A 19,751-nucleotide genomic window follows, 5' to 3' on the forward strand; every position below is an offset into this window, starting at 1 on the left:
AAGTGTTGACGTGATTATGTGTGATTGCTCTATTGTGTTTGGTTGTTATATATTTGTGCCAATAATTTATATATATATATTGTTAATTAGCAGATGGAACACGCCGTTAATGAACCAGTTAACGAAGTTAACCAATCTGAGCAAAACAATGAGGATCATTTTCTTAATAGGCAAGACATAGAAAATATCATTGCCCAAGGAATAGCCAATGCTATCCCGGCAATCGTTGCTGCTGTTAAAAGCCCTATTGAACCTTCGCAAGCTAACCACAACAAACGCACTCGTGATGATAATTTCAGTAACAGTGTTAACGGAGGCGGCAACAATGACAATAATGTGGTTCAAGCCCCAATAATCAAGAAAATGAAAGTTGCAACACCTGGTTGCACTTATAAAGAATTTCTTGCCTGTAAACCCGTTGAATTTGCAGGCAATGAAGGGGCAACTGCTGCACTGCGTTGGTTGGAAAAGACCGCGGCAGTAATTAAAATAAGTAAATGCGCCGAGGAAGATAAAGTCATGTATGCATCCCACCTCTTCAAGGAAGAGGCATTGGAATGGTGGAATACGGTGTTGCAAGCCAAGGGAAGTGGCATGGCTTATGCCATGAACTGGGAAGAATTTAAGCAATTGGTGGAAAAGAAATTTTGTCCCGAGTATGAAAAGGAACAAATGGCGAATAAGTTCCTGAGCCACCGAATGGTGGATGTTGACTGTCGAAGGTATACTTCGAAATTCTTCGAGTATGCCAAAATTGTACCAACTCTGGCTTCGCCAGAACCGATACTTATTTCTCGCTATATTTGGGGTTTAATAAGCGAGATTCGTGATATTGTCAAAGCTGCGAGACCCCGCGCAATAGACGATGCGGTGGAATTAGCCAACACCCTGACCGACGGGTTGATACGTACGCGGGAAAAAAACCAGAAAAGGGAATTGGCCCAGAAGATTACCCAAGGATTTCGTGTGGGTAATACTAGCAATTTCAAGAGAAAGGGAACTGGGTCATCTTCCACCCCGCCATTTTGCGGAAATTGTAAAAAGAAACATTTTGGAAGATGTAAAGAAAATTGTAATTTCTGCAAAATTCCGAGCCACCGGGAGGAGGAATGCAAGAAGAAATCAAAGATCTGCTACAATTGCGGAGAAGCCGGGCATTTCAGACCAGAATGCCCTAAACTGGTCAAGCCAGCCGATAACAAGGCCAAACCTGCTGAAGAAACTAATAAGAAAAACGCAAGAGCCTTCCAGCTGACTACCCAGGAAGCAGATCTGATTCCTAAACGCAAGAGCCTTCCAGCTGACTACCCAGGAAGCAGATCTGATTCCTGATGTAATAGCTGGTACATTTCTGGTACACGACATTTACGCAAAAGTATTATTTGACCCTGGTGCAAACCAAAGTTTTATAAATACTTCATTCTGCCAAGCTCTTAAGCTACCCTTAACCAAACTTAGGCAGATTTATACGGTAGAGACAGCAGATGGTAATTCTGTTTACATAGATAAGGTTCTTCAAGAAGGGAAGATAGAACTTTCAGGCTACAAATTTTCTGCAAATCTGCTACCCATGAATTTAGCTGGATTCGATGTCGTGCTAGGAATGGATTGGTTAGTAGCCAACCATGCGCGAATCCTCTGTGATAAGAACTCCATAGAAATCCATACACCCACAGGAGAAACAATTATGATTACAGGAGATAAGCCACGTAAACCAATAAAGTTCATTTCAGTAATGAAAGTTGCTAGTTATGAACGAAAGCAAGGAATAGTGTATATGATTTCGGTAATCATTAACACTAAAAGTAAGGAACTTAAGGAAATTCCTGTAGTATCAGAATACCCGGATGTATTCCCAGAAGAACTACCAGGATTCCCACCAGATAGAGTAGTAGAGTTTAGAATTCATCTAATTCCCAGAACTACACCAATAGATAAGGCACCTTATCGATTAGCACCCACCGAAATGTTAGAACTGAAAAAGCAGTTAGATGAATTGCTAAGTAAAGGATTCATACAACCTAGTCCATCCCATTGGGGAGCACCAGTGTTGTTTGTAAAGAAGAAAGATGGTTCAATGCGAATGTGTATCGATTATAGTGAATTGAATAAGGTTACAATTAAGAATCGATACCCATTACCTAGGATTGATGATCTTTTTGATCAACTTCAGGGAGCTAGATATTTTTCTAAGACCGACTTGCGCTCCGGATACCATCAGCTGAAGGTACAAGAGGAAGACATACCAAAAACCGCTTTCAGAACTAGGTATGGTCACTACGAGTTTACAGTCATGCCATTTGGACCAACAAATGCTCCTGCAACATTTATGGACATGATGAATAGAATCTGGAAACCGTATTTGGATAAATTTGTAATTGTCTTTATCGACGATATACTTATTTATTCCAAAAGCCAGGACGAGCATTGTGAGCATCTACGTGCACTCTTAACTCTGTTAAGAAAAGAAAAGCTCTACGCCAAATTCTCGAAGTGTGAATTTTGGCTACAGGAGGTACAATTCCTAGGTCACCTGGTGAATCGTGAAGGTATTCACGTAGATCCCTCTAAAATAGAAGCGATCACCAAATGGAAGGTCCCGCAATCAGCTACGGAAGTTAGAAGTTTTCTAGGATTAGCTGGATACTATAGGCGATTCATTAAAGATTTCTCTAAAATAGTTGTGCCATTAACTAAGCTAACCTGTAAAACAGTTAAGTTTGAATGGGACCCAAGCAAGAAGAGGCTTTTAAGATTTTAAAGCAAAAGTTAACAAACGCTCCAATTCTAGCCTTACCAGAAGGAACAGAAAATTTTGAAGTTTACTGTGATGCTTCTAAGCTAGCATTAGGATGTGTGCTGATGCAACGCAAAAAGGTAATTGCGTATGCCTCAAGGCAATTGAAAAGGCACGAACAAAATTATACGACTCATGACTTAGAATTAGGAGCCATAATTTTTGCCCTTAAGATTTGGAGACATTATCTGTACGGAAGTAAGTTTACAGTCTATACAGATCACAAGAGTGTAAGGTACATATTTGGGCAAAAAGAATTAAACATGAGGCAAAGAAGATGGATGGAAATTCTAAGTGATTACGACTGTGATATTCAATATCATGAAGGAAAAGCAAACGTAGTCGCAGATGCCTTAAGTCGTAAGTATCATGAAAAACAAAGACGAGTTTGTGCTCTTAGATTAAATCTCCGATTAGATTTAACGAAACATCTGAAGAACGTTCAGGAAACAGCAATCAAGGATGATGTTGAAGGAATGAAAGGAAGAATAAAAGAATTAGAGCAAGGGACTGATGGAATTTGGAGATTCCACAAGAAAAGGATTTGGGTACCTAAGCAAGGAAATTTACGAGATAAGATTTTAGAGGAAGCCCATAAATCTAGATATACCATGCACCCTGGTAATAATAAGATGTACCAAGATTTAAGAAATAACTTCTGGTGGATAGGAATGAAAAAGACATAGCTAGATATGTATCTAAGTGTTTAACTTGTTCACAAGTTAAGGCAGAACATCAAAAACCTTCAGGGTTACTCCAACAATTAGAAATGCCGGTATGGAAATGGGAACTAATAGCAATGGACTTTGTTACTAAGTTGCCCAAAACCAGAAAAAGTAACGACGCGATTTGGGTAATTGTGGATCGATTAACCAAATCAGCTCATTTTCTGCCAATGAAGGAAACCTTTAGCATGGAAAGATTAACAAAGTTGTACGTAGACGAGGTAGTATCTTTACATGGAGTTCCACTCTCCATTGTATCAGATACAGATAGTCGTTTCACTTCACATTTCTGGACAAGTTTTCAAGAAGCAATGGGGACCAGGTTGAATTTAAGTACTGCCTACCATCCCCAAACAGATGGACAGAGTGAAAGGACGATCCAAACCCTGGAAGACATGCTCAGGGCATGTGTGATAGATTTTGGTGGAAACAGGGATAACCACTGCCCTTAATCGAATTCTCCTATAATAATAGTTATCATGTAAGCATCGAAGCTACCCCGTTCGAAGCACTATATGGACGAAAATGTAGAACTCCAGTTTGCTGGGCAGAAATAGGAGAAATCCAATTATCAGGTCCCGAGATTGTACAGGAAACCACTGACAAGATAACTCAAATCAAGGAAAGACTAAAGACGGCCCGAGATCGCCAGAAAAGTTATGCAGACAATCGACGCAAGCCGTTAGAAATTTAAGTTGGTGACAAAGTACTCTTAAAAGTTTCTCCTTGGAAAGGGGTAGTTCGGTTCGGTAAGAAAGGAAAGCTAAGTCCAAGGTACATAGGACCATTCACAGTTGTCCAACGCATAGGACCAGTTGCCTATCGCTTACAACTACCAGAAGAACTAGCCGGGGTACATGACGTATTTCATGTATCCAACCTTAAGAAATGTTTATCTGACGAATCCCTGGTAGTACCTCTTCAAGACATAGAGGTAAATGAAAAATTGAAATTTATTGAGAAACCACTCCAATAGAAGACAGAAAGATCAAGTTTCTCAAGCACAAAAGACTGGTATTAGTTAAAGTCAAGTGGGATTCAAAAAGAGGACCAGAGTATACATGGGAACTGGAATCGGAAATGAAGCAAAAATATCCTCAACTATTCCAGTAAATCTCGAGGACGAGATTTTAAATAAGGTGGGGAGGATGTAAGGACCAGTAAAAATGTCCCAAATCGACCCGTAAATAGAAACCCGGACCCCTAAAACCCTAATCCTTGTTGAAAATCAAGAAAACAAAAAATTATGGGTCGCTCGCGGGCCGCGTAAGCCTTAAGCTAAGCTTACGCGGGCCGCGACAACTAGGTGATTCGACTGGATAAGCTTCAGGCCACGTGTCAGCCACGTGGCGGGCCTACGCGTGACACGCTAGCCCTAGCCGTAGCTAGGGTGGCCCTCGCGGGCCGCGTAAGAATGTATTTGAGTTAACGCGGGCCGCGACAAACTCAAATTTTTGCTATAAATTGGTCGTGCATGGGGCATTCATCTGTGCTCGAAAATTTTACTCTAAAACGTTCTGTGCTGCTCAAATTCATAAATTTCAGTAGGGAAACTCTGCTACGAGTACAGGGTATTAACTCGATCACTGCTACGATACAATGTCCGATCGATTGAAACCGATCCGATGGATGTTTAAGTGCTGCCTGAATTCGGGCTATACTTTGTCATTCGTCATGAGGGTTTTGATTTCGTGAGTTTATCGTAAATGTTGTATTAAGTTACTGACCTAGTTTCGTGTGCATTGTTATGTAACTAGGTTACGAAGCTAAATCAGTAGGCAAGGTTCTGTCCAATTAAACGTGCAATGTGAGTCATTCTCTTTTTATCAAATGTGTTTTACAATACCTAAATGTTTTCCAGTTATACTTTGCAGTGATTAAGTCTTTGCTAATCTTTAATTAATGGCAGTATGTGGGGGTTTTGTGCACATTACTACTAACGATTTATCACTTTAGGTGGGCGAGCCTAAATTAGTGATATGTCCACAGTCATAGATTCGGTCGGGTGACAGCTGAACCAGCTAATTAAGATAGGGGCAAATATAAAAACCCTTAATGCTGTAAATTATAACAATGTGTCATTTTGTGCAATTGAATGACTCGCTAGTATTTCCCCGCTGATAAAATCTTTTAAACAGTGTTTCAGGTGATTTACTGTGAACCAGGGAAAAAGTGCCGCGTAGCACTACGGCTTGAAGAAAATGGCTCAGTAAAATAAATAAACATGTTTTTATGTAAACAGGGAATTTCCCCGTGAAATTTCCTTATTGTAAATTATGGGGTTTGTCCCAAATTGTGAAATAAAATAATTGGTCATTTTTAGTTTAAAAGATCCTGTAAAAATTTCCGCTGCCAAATTAAATATAAATACCACGGATTTCTGTCCCGCAGCTCCTGAAACCGGTAAAACCGGATCAGGGGCCGTGACACCAGCGTCGGAGACCAGGGAATGGCGTCGCCAACGGCCAAACCTTGCGTCGTCGACGCCCCTTGTAAATTGCAAATGCTGCTGACGGCCTAACCTACTGTCTATGGCCAATCAGCGACGCGACTTGCAATGTTGACTTCTGGTTTTGTCCGTTTTACGCACCCGGTTAATCCCGTTTACTCCCCGATGCTCTGTAAAGCCTCCGAATAGCTCCTTAAACTCCGTTAGACCTACAAAACGCAATTCTAATCAAAAGTAGGCCATTCAAAACCAAAAGTCATGTAAAAACATAAACTTAAATACGATTAATCATCGGTTTTCGACCACGTATCAGCTGCAGGTCGCTCCCTGCCCTTAGCTTGCGGGGGAATCTAAAGTAGTTTATGTGAATCCTAGATAGTATAGATACTCTTGTACAAACCCTAATAGTAAAAGATCAATCACAATTTACAACAATTTTCTCTTTTTCTATTACTATTTACCTTCATTAATTATTTTCTTATGAGAAACTGACTTGTAACTTATACTTTATAAGAGAAATGAGCAATTCTCTTAGATATACGTCTAGGGTTGCATTTTTTCCCACTCACTTTAATACCTAAATCATTTATACAATGTTTTAAATATCAGTATGTGTACATGTCGGTAATACTAGTAATACCGGATACTGGACACAGGATCAGTACGAAAAAGGCCGGTAAACTGATATATGGTATTTGTTATATTCTGATGTATTGGAAAATACATTTCTTTCCAATGTAAAGTTTGTACAGTTTTCGTAGAGTTTTGTGTCGTTTTGTTTGGAAATTTGCATTATACTAAGTCTTTTGTGTTTTGCAGATGTCCAGGGGAAATGGAAGTCAAATGGGCGAAAACGAAGAAAACCAAGCTTCCGGACGCGTTGCGGTTGATCTGGAAAGTTTAGCAACTAAAAAATGTTGGAAAAAGTCCATGTCACTTTGTGTGATAGGGTGTGGAAAAGTCCTTCGCGTGACGCAAGGGCAAGAAATTACCTGCAAATTGACTATTTTGCCCCTACAGCTGTGCTTATTAACCATATGGGTCGCCGCGTACATCATGAGTGTCGTGCTACGCGACAACAGAACCCCATGCCCGCGTGACAGGTCTTAAATTCGTGAAAAGTGTTTTTAGGCCTAACTTGTTATGATTAAAACCTAATTACGAACTTTAATGATCATTATCGGTAACTTGGACGAACTAGAAGCTGCATAGGGCGATTTTGGAGATATACGAAGATAGGATTCAAGGTTTCAAGCTCTATGATCAAGAATCTTCATGTGTTCGATATTTAGTTTCTTAGTTCTTTGTTTTCTTTAATTCTGAACATGTTTGTTAAACCTAACATGATACTTGTTTGTCTTTTCACGATGATTATTGGCTAGATTTAATGAACTGCCTAGTTTATGATGAATATGCATGTTTGATGTTTAATCTGTCAATTTTGGAACTTGTTTGTGGATTATTATTTTTGAAGTAAATGGATCTTATGTGTACGTGTATTTAGATTATTCATTGCATGATTATCAAACTCTACATGTGCTTTGTTGAATGTCTTTCAGTTATAGGTGCGTGCTGGATCGTTTACTGTGTGGTCTCAATTTTTAAGTGGTTTGCTAGACGTAGTAACCCATAGGAGTGATATTTGTGAATTGAGTAGGTCCAGGTATTCAATCAGTCGTGATATCCGTGAGGTGAAAGATTGTCGATTTGTCTTGAGTGTTAGGTTTCTAGGAGTAAAGCCTTCGTGAGGAGATTTCCTTAGTTTGCCTGCCACTCCTTGCTAATTGAGTCTAATCAGGATTCCATTAGTTACCCTTTGCACTTTTTAGTGTATTGAGACTTTCGCGTTGTGAGGTAGATTGTCTAGCGGGTAGTTCATTATTAGAGTTGGAAAGCCCGTGAGAGAATCCACTTAACTTAATTGGTAGTCTTAGCAGCTTTTAGGACTCTTTAAGGTAAATCCTTGAGAAGGGTCGAGGGTCCTTAGACCGTCCTTTTGAGTTAGCACAATCAGATCCCGGTTCCACAATAGTTCCATTATCGATAGAAAACTTGTCATTCATGTGTAGGATTCTGACCTAGGTAATGCTTTTACCATCATATGATCTCGTCTACAGTCATAGTTCGTGTTTGAGTTTGCTTTAATTAATATTTTAATAGGATTGTTAGAAAACTCCCTCGAAACAATTAAAAACAATAAAATCAGTAGTGTAGATAAGTAATTGAGTCTAGTTCACGTTTTCAATAGAAGTCTCGTGAATTTGATATCCAGACTTACGTTAGCTTTACTAGGTCGATAGGTTCACTTGCATGTTAGTAGTTTAGTTTTTAGAGAGTCTAGAATATTATTTAGTGTCTAATTTTGGGTTAATTTGGTTGAACTACTTTTAGCACATCATATGTCCCCAGCATATCCCATTCTATCGGTTCTAACGTTCAAAATGGTTTGCGAAATCTTCAAATTTGATTTTTATATCTATTAAAATATGATATTAAGATAATAACCGAGCTTCAATATTTCCGATAATTAACCTAGTGTTCTCAATTTTTGCGTAAGCTACTCACGACCTTTGAATATTCTGTATTTCATCGTAAACTTGATGCATTTAAGACTCTAATACCATAAACTTATTGTACACTCTTATTTAAAAAATTGTGGAAAATTAAGTATTTTTTTTATTATGGATTAACTTTTGGATTATTTTTATTTTGGAATCATGTATATTTGGATTATTTTTTCAAGTTGAAGTTGTGTTTTTCTAGAGTTATAGGGTTAACTAGCCAACACGGTTGAACCGCTGCCAAATACAACACTGTACAATCGGTTGAACCATATCTATGTCGAACCCGGTATAGTTTAAAATTCGGTTTTTAAAACATTGTATTTATAATATCAACATATACCATATTTATAGAACTTTTGGCTTTTGTCACAAGAAAATATAAATTTATTAAACTAGTGTTGTACCAAAGTTTTTATATTTTTGTATATTTTTCCCCATTGTCCATACATGGGTCATAGTCACTCACTTACAACACATTTAACATTACTAGTGCCTTCCCATATATAACTGCAGACTTTTCACAAAACATTTATATTTATATTTATAATAAATAAATATAACAATTGATGAATCCTCTTAGGAACAGTCCCCGCTTCCAGGTTGCGTCTAACCGGCATCTGCCAGTGATCCCAACTACTACTTCAGAGCATTCACATCCAAATAACTAAATTATATGTGTGGTGTTTTTAAAATATAAAGAGTATAAAAAGTGGTTGTGAGTGGAGAAGAGATAAAATGTTACTGTTCATTTGTATATTTGGGGGGACACTGTTCACCCCCTATATTTTTTTAATATATTTTGAAAGTGGTTGTGAGTAGGGGAGGGAGAAAAGATAATGATAAAGGTATAAAAAATATTATTTAATTGAAAAAGAGAGAGAAAATATAGTGTTTTTTAGTGTAATTTAGGGTGTAAATATGGTGGATTGAATGTGAATGCTCTCAGAAAGCCATCTTCAGTCTCAACACAACCCTCAAACTCAACCAAATCACCTTACTCTCCTTCAAATTGATCCAGTTTTCCGACTAATCACAAACCGCAACCACCCATTCACGTACAAGAGAGAGAGGGAGCGAACGGAAGGGGATCCGGCCATGGCCTACGGTAGGCCGCCCACCGTGTTTCGGTGACCGTCTCTGTCTTTTGCCCCCTTTTTCCAGCGGCGATGAGTGTGGTTGATATACCAGATGTTAATGGTGATGGTGGCGACCATACCAGTAGCGCCTAGGGTTCCTGCAGAACTCCGGCAAGTCAGATTTGTCATGCTTGTCCCATTTTGGCGTAGATCGGCAAACGCGTAGGTACCGATCGTGTGGTAAGCTCCGACCGCAACTCTGGTTTCTGGTAGGTTAGATGCTCTACGAATCTCATAAAAGTCGTCAAAGGTGGTTGTTATAAGCGTCAAAGAATGTTGTTTTAAGAATCTTGGTCACTTTTTGAACAAAATTACAAACCGCTGTGTTATTTTTATACAAATAGTTATGTTTGAGTTATCTTGTATGGGTCTATGATGATTTGTTTTTGTTCTTATGCTTGTGTATTTATGTTGTATGGCTGGGCTAATATTATGTTAGCCGATCCTTGGATTTTTTTTCTTGGTAATAAATGGTGTTTTTTGTTGGACGTTAATAAAAGTTATGTTATAATGTTAGAAAAGAATTAGATTTTGAGAAAATTGTAGAGTATGACCATGATGTTTTACCCTGAAAAAAAAAAGACATGGCTATGCTCATGATAGCCATCCCCAGCACCGTCCCAGTCAGTCGACCTCATTTTGGCCTTTTGGGAGCGCTACTTTTGGTTTGTCATCTTCTTCATCAGGTTCGTTTCCTCCGAAGTCGTACTGTATGGTTTTTTTTCTTGTGTTTTTACCTTGTGATTGGTTTTGAGTTAGCGTCTTCTGTTGTAGGTCCGACTGTTTATGTTTGTGAGTTGCCGCTGTTTCATAGCTTCTTACTCAGGTCCAAGATGTATAGATGGCATTTTTCTTGGGCACACCACAAACTTTCTAAAATTGCCTGCTGCTTCCAAGGTGTATAGATGGCATTTTGAAACTCAAATCTTCCATGAAAGGAACCAACTTCAAGTGACTGATTAGTTTATAACATTACAAAGATCTGGAACAGGCTGGGTATATGATTCAGAAATATATTTCAAAACAAGAAGCCGGTTGGGTTAACCTACAACCTTTAGACTTTTATGTTTAGTACATCATTTCCTGTTAATAGAAAAGCATACCCGCCGCGAAGCGCGGGCGTCATCTACTAGTTGTATACTAATAAAAGATAAAGTGAATAAACAGTACATTTGTTTTTAAGCTTTTTTTTATATGTGGTATTTAGTGGTTTTTTACATGTACATTTGTTTTTAAGATTTTTTTATATGTGGTATTTAGTGGTTTTTTACATGTGTTATGTGGTTCTTTTATATATCTTAGATCGTGGCGTATTGTGGGCGTGGGTTGGGGGCATGGTGCGACACGTGGAGTATGTGGCACCCAAGACCGAAAGCCAATTTCAAAGGGGTATGGTGGGGCGTGGCTGGTGTGGCGTGGAAAAAAAACCAATTTCAAAGGGCTAGTGCTCTTGGCCAACGAGGTTCCGCCATGTCATGTTCGTAGCCCCGCCCAACGCCCGGGCTGAAACCCCTGCCTAAGGGGCCACGCCGAAACCCAAGCTCACCCGGGGTGGTGACGTGGGCGTTTGTACCCAACCCCCGCCCCATACCCCATACCCCATAGTCTTATGTAACTTGCGTTTGTTTTTTATCGATGTAATTTACGTGTCAGTATTTTTTGATCATATCAAGATCTTTTTTCTCTATGGGTTGCTGTAATGAGTGTAGGTGACGTAACAAAATAAACCGATACCGATCAAATTCCCGCTGTGTTGGTATATTTTTAGGCATATCATGATTTTTTTTCTCAATTGGTTGCTATAACGAGTGTGAGTACCGTTATTAAACGAACTGATACCCACTCACCGCGCAACGCGCGGATTTAATAACACTAGTTAGATATAAAATAGTCGATTGATAAAAAGAGCTTATAGTAAACCAATTAACTTAACATGACAGATCAACACATCCTTATTGAAAACGAACATCCCAACAAAGGTTGCTACTAAAAACTTGAAACTTAACTTAACACACACTGATAAAGATAATAATAACTCAGAAAACATAAGGTGACCAAGCTAGCTAGGCCAAATATGACCGTTTTAATTATTTGTTGCAGCCATAAACATCACAATAAGCTTGCAACGTTAAGAAGACTACCATCACGATACTAACAATGAAAGCCACAATCTTCCATGAAGATCCAACAAAACCGCCAATAACCCTCAAAGCCGACAGCAACCAATGTGCAAGCTTCTTGAAGAACAAATACGGCTTCATCTGCAGCCTACTATTATAAACCTTGTTAATTTCATCGATCACTACCTGTACTTTTGATTCCTTTTCCATTTTAATGGGCGGTAAAGAACCGCGCATCTCAGTAAAGAGTTTGGAAACTTCACCCGCATCCAAATCACCTTTGATAACGTTCTCGAGTCTCTTGACATCATTCTCATTGACAACAAGTGCACACATCAAAAACATGAATTCTGTAAGGGGCAGCAAGCTATAGGACTTGGCTGTTAATGTTTCGTATGCAACCAAATTTCTTAATATGACATCTGAGTCTGTGTTCAAAGTAACCGTTGGCAGGTAAACATCCTTCCCAGAAATGCGTATCTTTTTAACGCCTTGGTCTTCTTCCAGGCTATAAAACCTGAATCCAGCTTTATCGTGTAGTTCGGAAGCTGAAGGGATAACAGGTTCACTTTGGCAGAAAGATTCTAGAATTGAGATAGCTTGTTCATATGCTTGAACAATCTCATTATATGGAATTTGTTTAACAAAATTAACAGCCTGAAAAATCGGTGATATACTGCATTCTGGAACAAACTCAGTTGGTTTTCGTACAGGGACGTTTTCTACTATAGAGTTATACATATACTGGAGTAGATGATCCACCTTATACGGGGCTATTCGCTTCAAACACAGCTTAAGGGGCGAATGGATCTTACAAAAGATATGAAACTTGGAAGGTGAAAAGAACAAGTTATTGGCTGAGTCATGAGAGGAACAAGTACCTGATGATGACGATGAATGCAAAGCATCGTAGATCTCTTTCAAGACGATAAATGGCACTTGGTTCTCTACCATCATTACATCTTGCGCCATGGATCTTAATTCGGGACCAACTTTGGGTAGTTGGGGCTCATAATGAGGAAGACTGAATGCCTGTTCCCACTCAGTATAGTTATCTTCAGTGACAAAGATTCCTTCATAACGAAGTAGAAGTCGAGGAATGTCCACGCTTTCTTCAATCTTTATGCTTTTACTTTCAATCTTTTCTTTGATCGTGTTCTTTAAGCGACATAGATACTTTTCCATTTCTCTATCTATGTTCATGTTATAGGTGTGGAACATATTAAGCAAGAAGAGACCATCAATGGCGAAAATCCAAGCCAAGTGCTCATCGTCGCCTTTTAGGAACATGTCATAGCATGATCGGACGATGGGGACAATTTTTTTAACTTTGTTAAGGACAGTGAGTTCGAAATCCTTAACTTGGTTATGCCATAGGACCTTTCGTATGACACCAAGTTTTTTCTGCTCCATCTTCTCGTATGGGCGCGGCTGAAAGTGATGAATCGGACCCAGCCCTATCTGCTGTGGTTCATAGGCTTCGGGCTTTTTTGTGGTTATGGTTTCAGGTACACGAAACAGCGAAACAGATGGGGTTTCAACGTCTATTTGGAGCTGATGGTTCAAGATTTTCCTGATTTCTACAACCCATTTTTGCTCTTCAGGGTCTGAAATCAAGGATGGGTCTATGGAAGCCATAGTAACAATTGGTGGAACTTAATTAGCACATAAATTATGTAAATGTGATGTGTTTATATAGATAAAAGTTGGTATGGACTCGTGCTAATTGTAGTATAAAATATTAATTCGTTTAGAGAATTATTATCTCCCTTAATCATGCATTGCTTTTATATTTAAAAACAAGGTAAAAACATTAGGTGTTTCTAGATGACAAATAAAAAATACTTAATGAGTCATGTCTAAACGTAACTTTCTGAAATAATTCAAACTAGTGGGTTATCATCGCGCTACACATGTAGCGGGTTTAAAACATACATTGTATATTTTAGTTATCGTTACATGCTTTACATAACATATTTTTACATTAGCTAGCTTTATGCTTAAAATTAATGTTACATTCACCAATAAGCGGGTCTATGCAACTATTGATAACCCCCAAGGTCACTACCCTATGATTGCAGCCCCAGAGGTAAGTGTCTATACTTGCCCCCTCACGCGCCAGGTTCGCGACCATGGACCACACGACAATACTTGCAACTCCAAAGGTAACTGCCTTGTAACATAAATCATTTCTTTAACCATACCTTTCAGTATAAACATTGGTTTATAACCCTGTGTTCAGACCCCAAAATCACTGTTGGCCACGTCGTTTGCAAATTTCAACAATTTACAACCTTCTGTGAGTTGACCGTCAGCAGCAACGGTATTTTCATAATCTTGCATCCTGATTAAAACTTTGGACGCTTTGCAACCTTTACCATTAAAACTCATGATACTTGTAACCTTCACCAAATTTCAACCTTCATTCCAATTCAATTATCAATCGTTAAAATTGCTTTTCCACACATAGCCACGTTTCTTAATAGCTATCAGTTCATAATTGAGTTAAGAAGAAAGCATAAATACTATTAAGAACTTTGAACTGTATATCAAGCAAAGATTCTAATTTCCTTCATTATTTTTATATATGTCCGTTCATAAATATATATATGTATGCTAAAAACTGAATTTTTAAATTTTTTTATAAAAAATCCCCCAGCTCGACGCTTTTTGTTTTTTGTATTTTTAGTTACAAAACGTTCGCTAACTTTTAACTTACATTCCCTAATTTAAAAAAAAATGTTAGATAAGATTTTCTTGTGTGTTTTCTTTCTGTCCTTTCCCATCCCTCCCCAATATATTGATCTATTTCTTTTTCTTATTTTATGCAGTCGGAACTAACTACTAGAAATGGTATGCACTAACCGACGAATAAATAATCTTGTCAAATATCTAATGTAGGCCTAAACTTTGAACGTATTGGTAAAAGTAATAATTCATATAAAACATTGTTTGTTCACATTAATCATTGTTAAATATATGTTAACAAAATATTAAATGGTGTGAAGAGATCACATTCACCTTACGCTGTACACGTATGCATCCCGAGATAAGGAAAAGTTGACATCATTTTGCCCACAAAGGAGAATTCCAGAAGAAAACCATACTACAATTAATAACATCCCTTTTGAACATAAATTATAAACTTTTTTATTATTAAAGCAACAAAGTATATATTCTAATTTCTATTTTTATGTTTATGAGGTCGGAATTAGCTACTAGAAACGATTATACACTCGCATACGATTTGTAGCTGTTTATAAATTATAAAAAAAAATAATAAACCACTTAATTTTTTATGTTGGCCTGAACTTTGAAGATATTAGGTAAAAGTAATAATTCACATAGAATATTGTTTATCCATGTTAATCATTGTTATATATAAAAACAAAGAATTAGCTGGTGTGAGAAGATCTAATTCATCTTACGCTGTACACACTACACATACATTCAAAGATTTGAAAACATCAAATTTCACCTGCAATATGGAGAATTCCAGAAACGATAAAACTATGCTTTTTTTTTTGAACGGTGACATGGTTCAATGTTCATTAACTTTTTATTATTAAAACAATAAATTCGTTAGTAAATTAAAAAATGTTGGGTTTTAAAGCATATGCTGGCCCTATTCTATAATCATAGAATTTTACTGTTTAAAAAAAAGGTGGGCGTAGATAGGGCTGTAAACGAACCGAACGAACACGAACAAAGCCATGTTTGTGTTCGTTCGTTAAGGAAATTAACATGTTTGTGAACTGTTCATGAACGCATATCGAACATAAGTTTGTGTTCGTGTTCGTTCGTTAAGCAAATTCAGTTGTTCACGAACAGTTCGTGAACACTGGTCTCGAACACAAACAAATGAAAGCAAATAAAAATGAACGCAAACGAATATTTAACTTGAAAATAAAACATAAAAACATTGTTATCCTTAAACATTTGATATAAGTAGTTAAATACAGCCATCAAATGATAAATTAAAACACAAGAAGTCAACTACACCACCAAACGATGAATCAAGTTTAACAAACTTAGACATAATTATCCCCAAAAATGTCTTAGAAAAAAAATATGGTTTCAAATTTTCCATATGTTTAGATAAAAGGTTTATTATTTATTTTTTTTAATATAAACAAACGAACATGAACGAATATAACCGAACATATTACCGAATGTTCACGAACGCAGTTGAACGAACGAGACCTGTGTACGTGTTCGTTCGCTAAGCTAACCGAACGAAATTTTTTTTTTCGAGTTCGTTCATTAAGCTAATCGAACGAACATAAACGAACTTCCCGCCGAACAGTTCACGAACTGTTCGCTGAACGTTTGGTTCGTTTACAGCCCTAGGCGTAGAAGAGGAAGAATTAGAAAACATGGCCAATAAATTAAGGTGCAGGAAAGGTAGCATGCCGTTCGGTTTTCTTGGGTTGACTATTGGTGCAAACATGAAAAGAATAAAATATTGGAAGACCGTGGTGGACAAGTTTAACACAAAATTATCGGCGTGGAAGGCCAAATGTCTTTCTTTTGCAGGTAGAATGATTTTAGCAAAAGCGGTAATGGGAGCTTTACCGAATTATCACTTCTCGATGTACTTGGCACCAAAGAAAGTAATACAAACATTAGACGCAATACGGAGGGATTTCATGTGGGGAAGAAAAGACGGTAAGAATAAGATCCGGTGGATTGCATGGAACAAAATGACAAAACCAAAAAGTATGGCGGGTTTGGAATAGGAGACTTGCAAAATACAAACTTAGCTCTATTGGTTAAATGGGGATGGAAATACAAAATGAATCCGGAAGCTCTATGGGCGAAGGTCATCAAGGCAATTCATGAAAGCAAAAGAAGTAAGAAACACATACCAATTGACAATAGATATGCAGGACTTTGGAAAGACATTACGGCGGCACATAAGGAACTTGCAAAAGAAGGATTAAAGCTGAAAGAAAAGTTAGTTGTCAAACTCGGGTATGGAACAAAGACAAAGTTCTGGATGGACAACTGGGCCGGAGGGATGCCGCTTGCTGATAAATACCCAAACTTATTTAAGATCGCGAAGAATAAAGATGCCAAAGTGGCGGACCTTGTTATCAGACTCGAAAACGAAAATCAATGGAACATCGAGTGGTCTCGGCCTCCAATCAATGATGGCGAATGGGCTCAATGGTCAGGTCTGTTATACGACATTAATAGAGTAACTTTTAGTAATGGGGAAGATTGCTGGCGCTGGATGACAGACAAATGGGAGGAATTATCAGTAGCAGATATAAAGGACCAGCACTACTAGAAAATCTGAAACTTCTTACACCAGTTTTCATAGGAAATGCGTCACAAAACAGGCTTTCCCATGCATTTGTGACAAATACATGATGTAGGAAAACCCCTCGTAGGAAACTGGTTTCTTACGCATTTTCCTACCCATTATGACAGAAAATGAGCGTCGGAAATTGCTACGCATTTTCTACCACTTTTCTTAATTATCATTTATATTTATATTATTTATAATGATAATACAATAATAAATATTTTTGATAATTTTTTTATTAGCGACACATTTCCAACAAATAAAAAAATAAAATATAAAAATCTAATTTTTTTCTGTGACACATTTCCTACGAAAAAACATAAAAATCATGTATTTGTATGTGACGCATTTCCGACAAACAAATTTTTTTTAAAAAAAATCGATAATTTTTTACACATTTCCGACAGAAAAATAGATATAAACTCTGTTATGTTTGTGACACATTTCGGACGAACTAGCCTTTTTAAACAAAATAATAATAAAACAAAATTAAAATCCAAATTTTCCTGCTAAAATAACAAAAAAAAAAAAAATCTATAACTTAGAAAACGTATTTTGCAACATTCACCTCAAATACAATAACATAAATCTAGAAATTAAGCATTAGAAAGCAAGTTCTAATATATTCAAACTACAAAACTAATACCTAATACAAGTCGCATCCGTTTACGACCTGTCTAACCATTAGATTATAACCTGTCAACTCGCAAATCTGACACAATTGACACCCTTAAGTCAAATCCAACTAGATGTGATCTGACCCATATTACATATGAGCAAAAGGATCGACGAAGTCAGGGATTTGGCTAATCACCGTTTTGACTGAACATTCAAAACTTGAGCTTGAAGAAAAACGAGACAGGTTTCTATGTCATAACCTCATTAAACCTTGCTTCAGCAACCTCTGCACCAAAACAAAATTGTCAAATTTTAACACAAATCGGTTTGTTTTGACCGGTTTTATGTACTACTTCTGTAAATAAGTTGTTTTTTTAAAGTCAAACACTACCCAGAATGACTCGTTTGTAAGTAAACGAGCATAAATATTTGCAAATACAAAAACTGTATCATACGTCTACTCTGCTTCAAGCAGGTCAGCTAAAGCATCAGCATTATTGGATATCGATCCTACCTGAAAAGGTAACAGTTGATAGAAATAGACGATGAGCTGTTATCAAAATATATAGAGTATAAATAAACTAGCAATAAATTTTTAACTTCACTTTAGAAAAGAATTCAAAATTATTAATTATAAATAGTTAGTACAATCATCTCTACGGCTTAATCAGGTCAAGTGCATTTTTTAAACATTCTTGATGCACCATGTTGTAAAGTTGTTTATAGTCAAAATCAGATTAATGAAGTTATTATGGACTTGAAAAGCTAAATTCACGCATCTAACATTGCTCAAGAGAAGCTAATGTATGAGACCAATTACCATAATATGAGCTAAAATGGGCGGGCACAATCATCATATAACAAATCAACAATGGAGATTACATTTCAAAATTGGTCCATTCAATAAGTAATTAGTAATCCCCACCCAAATAATCTTGATAAAATAACATGTTACCAGTTCAAACATAACATGGTCAAATTCACAAATTTAAATCTAACTAATTAATCAAAACACTATGAAAAGCAAGATATTGATGCACTAGGTTTTATTATTATTTTAAAGCTCTTCATTATCAACTGTTATAAAATTTCACATATCTCAAAAGCTATCAATCAGGTCAAAAGAGTTATTATATGAACCCAATCACTATAATAAAATAGGCGAAAGTAGTCTATTACCTTACTACTACTGCTTGAATCTGCTTCTGCTTCTTCAGCTAACTGTCCAAATCACCAGAGGAGGTCGTGAGTTCTCTCTCTCTAACACTCTCTTATACAGGGTAAGGGTGTGTATAATGGTTCAAGTAGGAGGTCGTGGATGTGGGTATGAGTAGTTGTCGAAAACACTATTTATTATCGCCTTATACGTTTGTTAATTGCGTAATTAAGAGCCGTTAATTACCTGTTGTTACAGGAAGCCCTCGTGGTAGTGTTTCAGTTTATAAGTAACCATTGGTGTTGATATGACTGCGAAACAGTAGAATAGATTTGTTGGGTTTGACAAACCCCGCTCCTGGCCAGTCCTGACCATGTGGAAGTGCAATTGGATCCTAATTGTGATCGATAGTTCATGACTTTTGGGAGTTCTTACGTTACATCATAGATGATACCGTTTTTGCGGGTTTTGTCTTGCAATCGCATACGAGATATATTTTCCAAAACCCAGGGTTTTAAACAATGTATTTTGTTGGTTATTTTGGATATCTCATTTAATCTTATTATGTAAACCTATACAAGTTAGTATGGTTTGTAGGTTATTTTGTCTTGAGTGTTAGGTTTCTAGGAGTAAAGCCTTCGTGATGAGATTTCCCGAGTTTGCCTGCCACTCCTTGCTAATTGAGTCTAATCAGGATTCCATTAGTTACCCTTTGCACTTTTTAGTGTATTGAGACTTTCGCGTTGTGAGGTAGATTGTCTAGCGGGTAGTTCATTATTAGAGTTGGAAAGCTCGTGAGGGAATCCACTTAACTTAATTGGTAGTCTTAACAACTTTTAGGAATCTTTAAGGTAAATCCTTGAGAAGGGTCGAGG

At 37.2% G+C, this 19,751-nt stretch overlaps 1 protein-coding gene and 1 long non-coding RNA gene across 2 annotated transcripts; one reads left to right on the forward strand and one right to left on the reverse strand.

Annotated features, from left to right (window-relative positions):
* Positions 1 to 9,474: 9,474 nt before the first annotated feature.
* LOC110894289 lies at positions 9,475 to 10,894 on the forward strand. Its single transcript, XR_002566239.2, has 2 exons — positions 9,475 to 10,357; positions 10,446 to 10,894. It is a non-coding gene; the product is annotated as an uncharacterized LOC110894289 (long non-coding RNA).
* Positions 10,895 to 11,758: 864 nt separating this feature from the next.
* LOC110892533 (putative UPF0481 protein At3g02645) lies at positions 11,759 to 13,429 on the reverse strand. Its single transcript, XM_022139690.1, has one exon. It carries the CDS (start codon positions 13,427 to 13,429, stop codon positions 11,759 to 11,761), a length of 1,671 nt encoding a protein of 556 aa, XP_021995382.1.
* Between the last annotated feature and the right edge of the window lie 6,322 nt (positions 13,430 to 19,751).

Source organism: Helianthus annuus, chromosome 12 (assembly GCF_002127325.2).
Source record: "Helianthus annuus cultivar XRQ/B chromosome 12, HanXRQr2.0-SUNRISE, whole genome shotgun sequence".
NCBI lineage: Eukaryota > Viridiplantae > Streptophyta > Magnoliopsida > Asterales > Asteraceae > Helianthus > Helianthus annuus.

What these genes read in the sequence shown, in the direction of transcription:
- LOC110892533 (XM_022139690.1), bottom strand. Translation starts at nt 13,429, where the DNA reads ATGGCTTCCATAGACCCATCCTTGATTTCAGACCCTGAAGAGCAAAAA.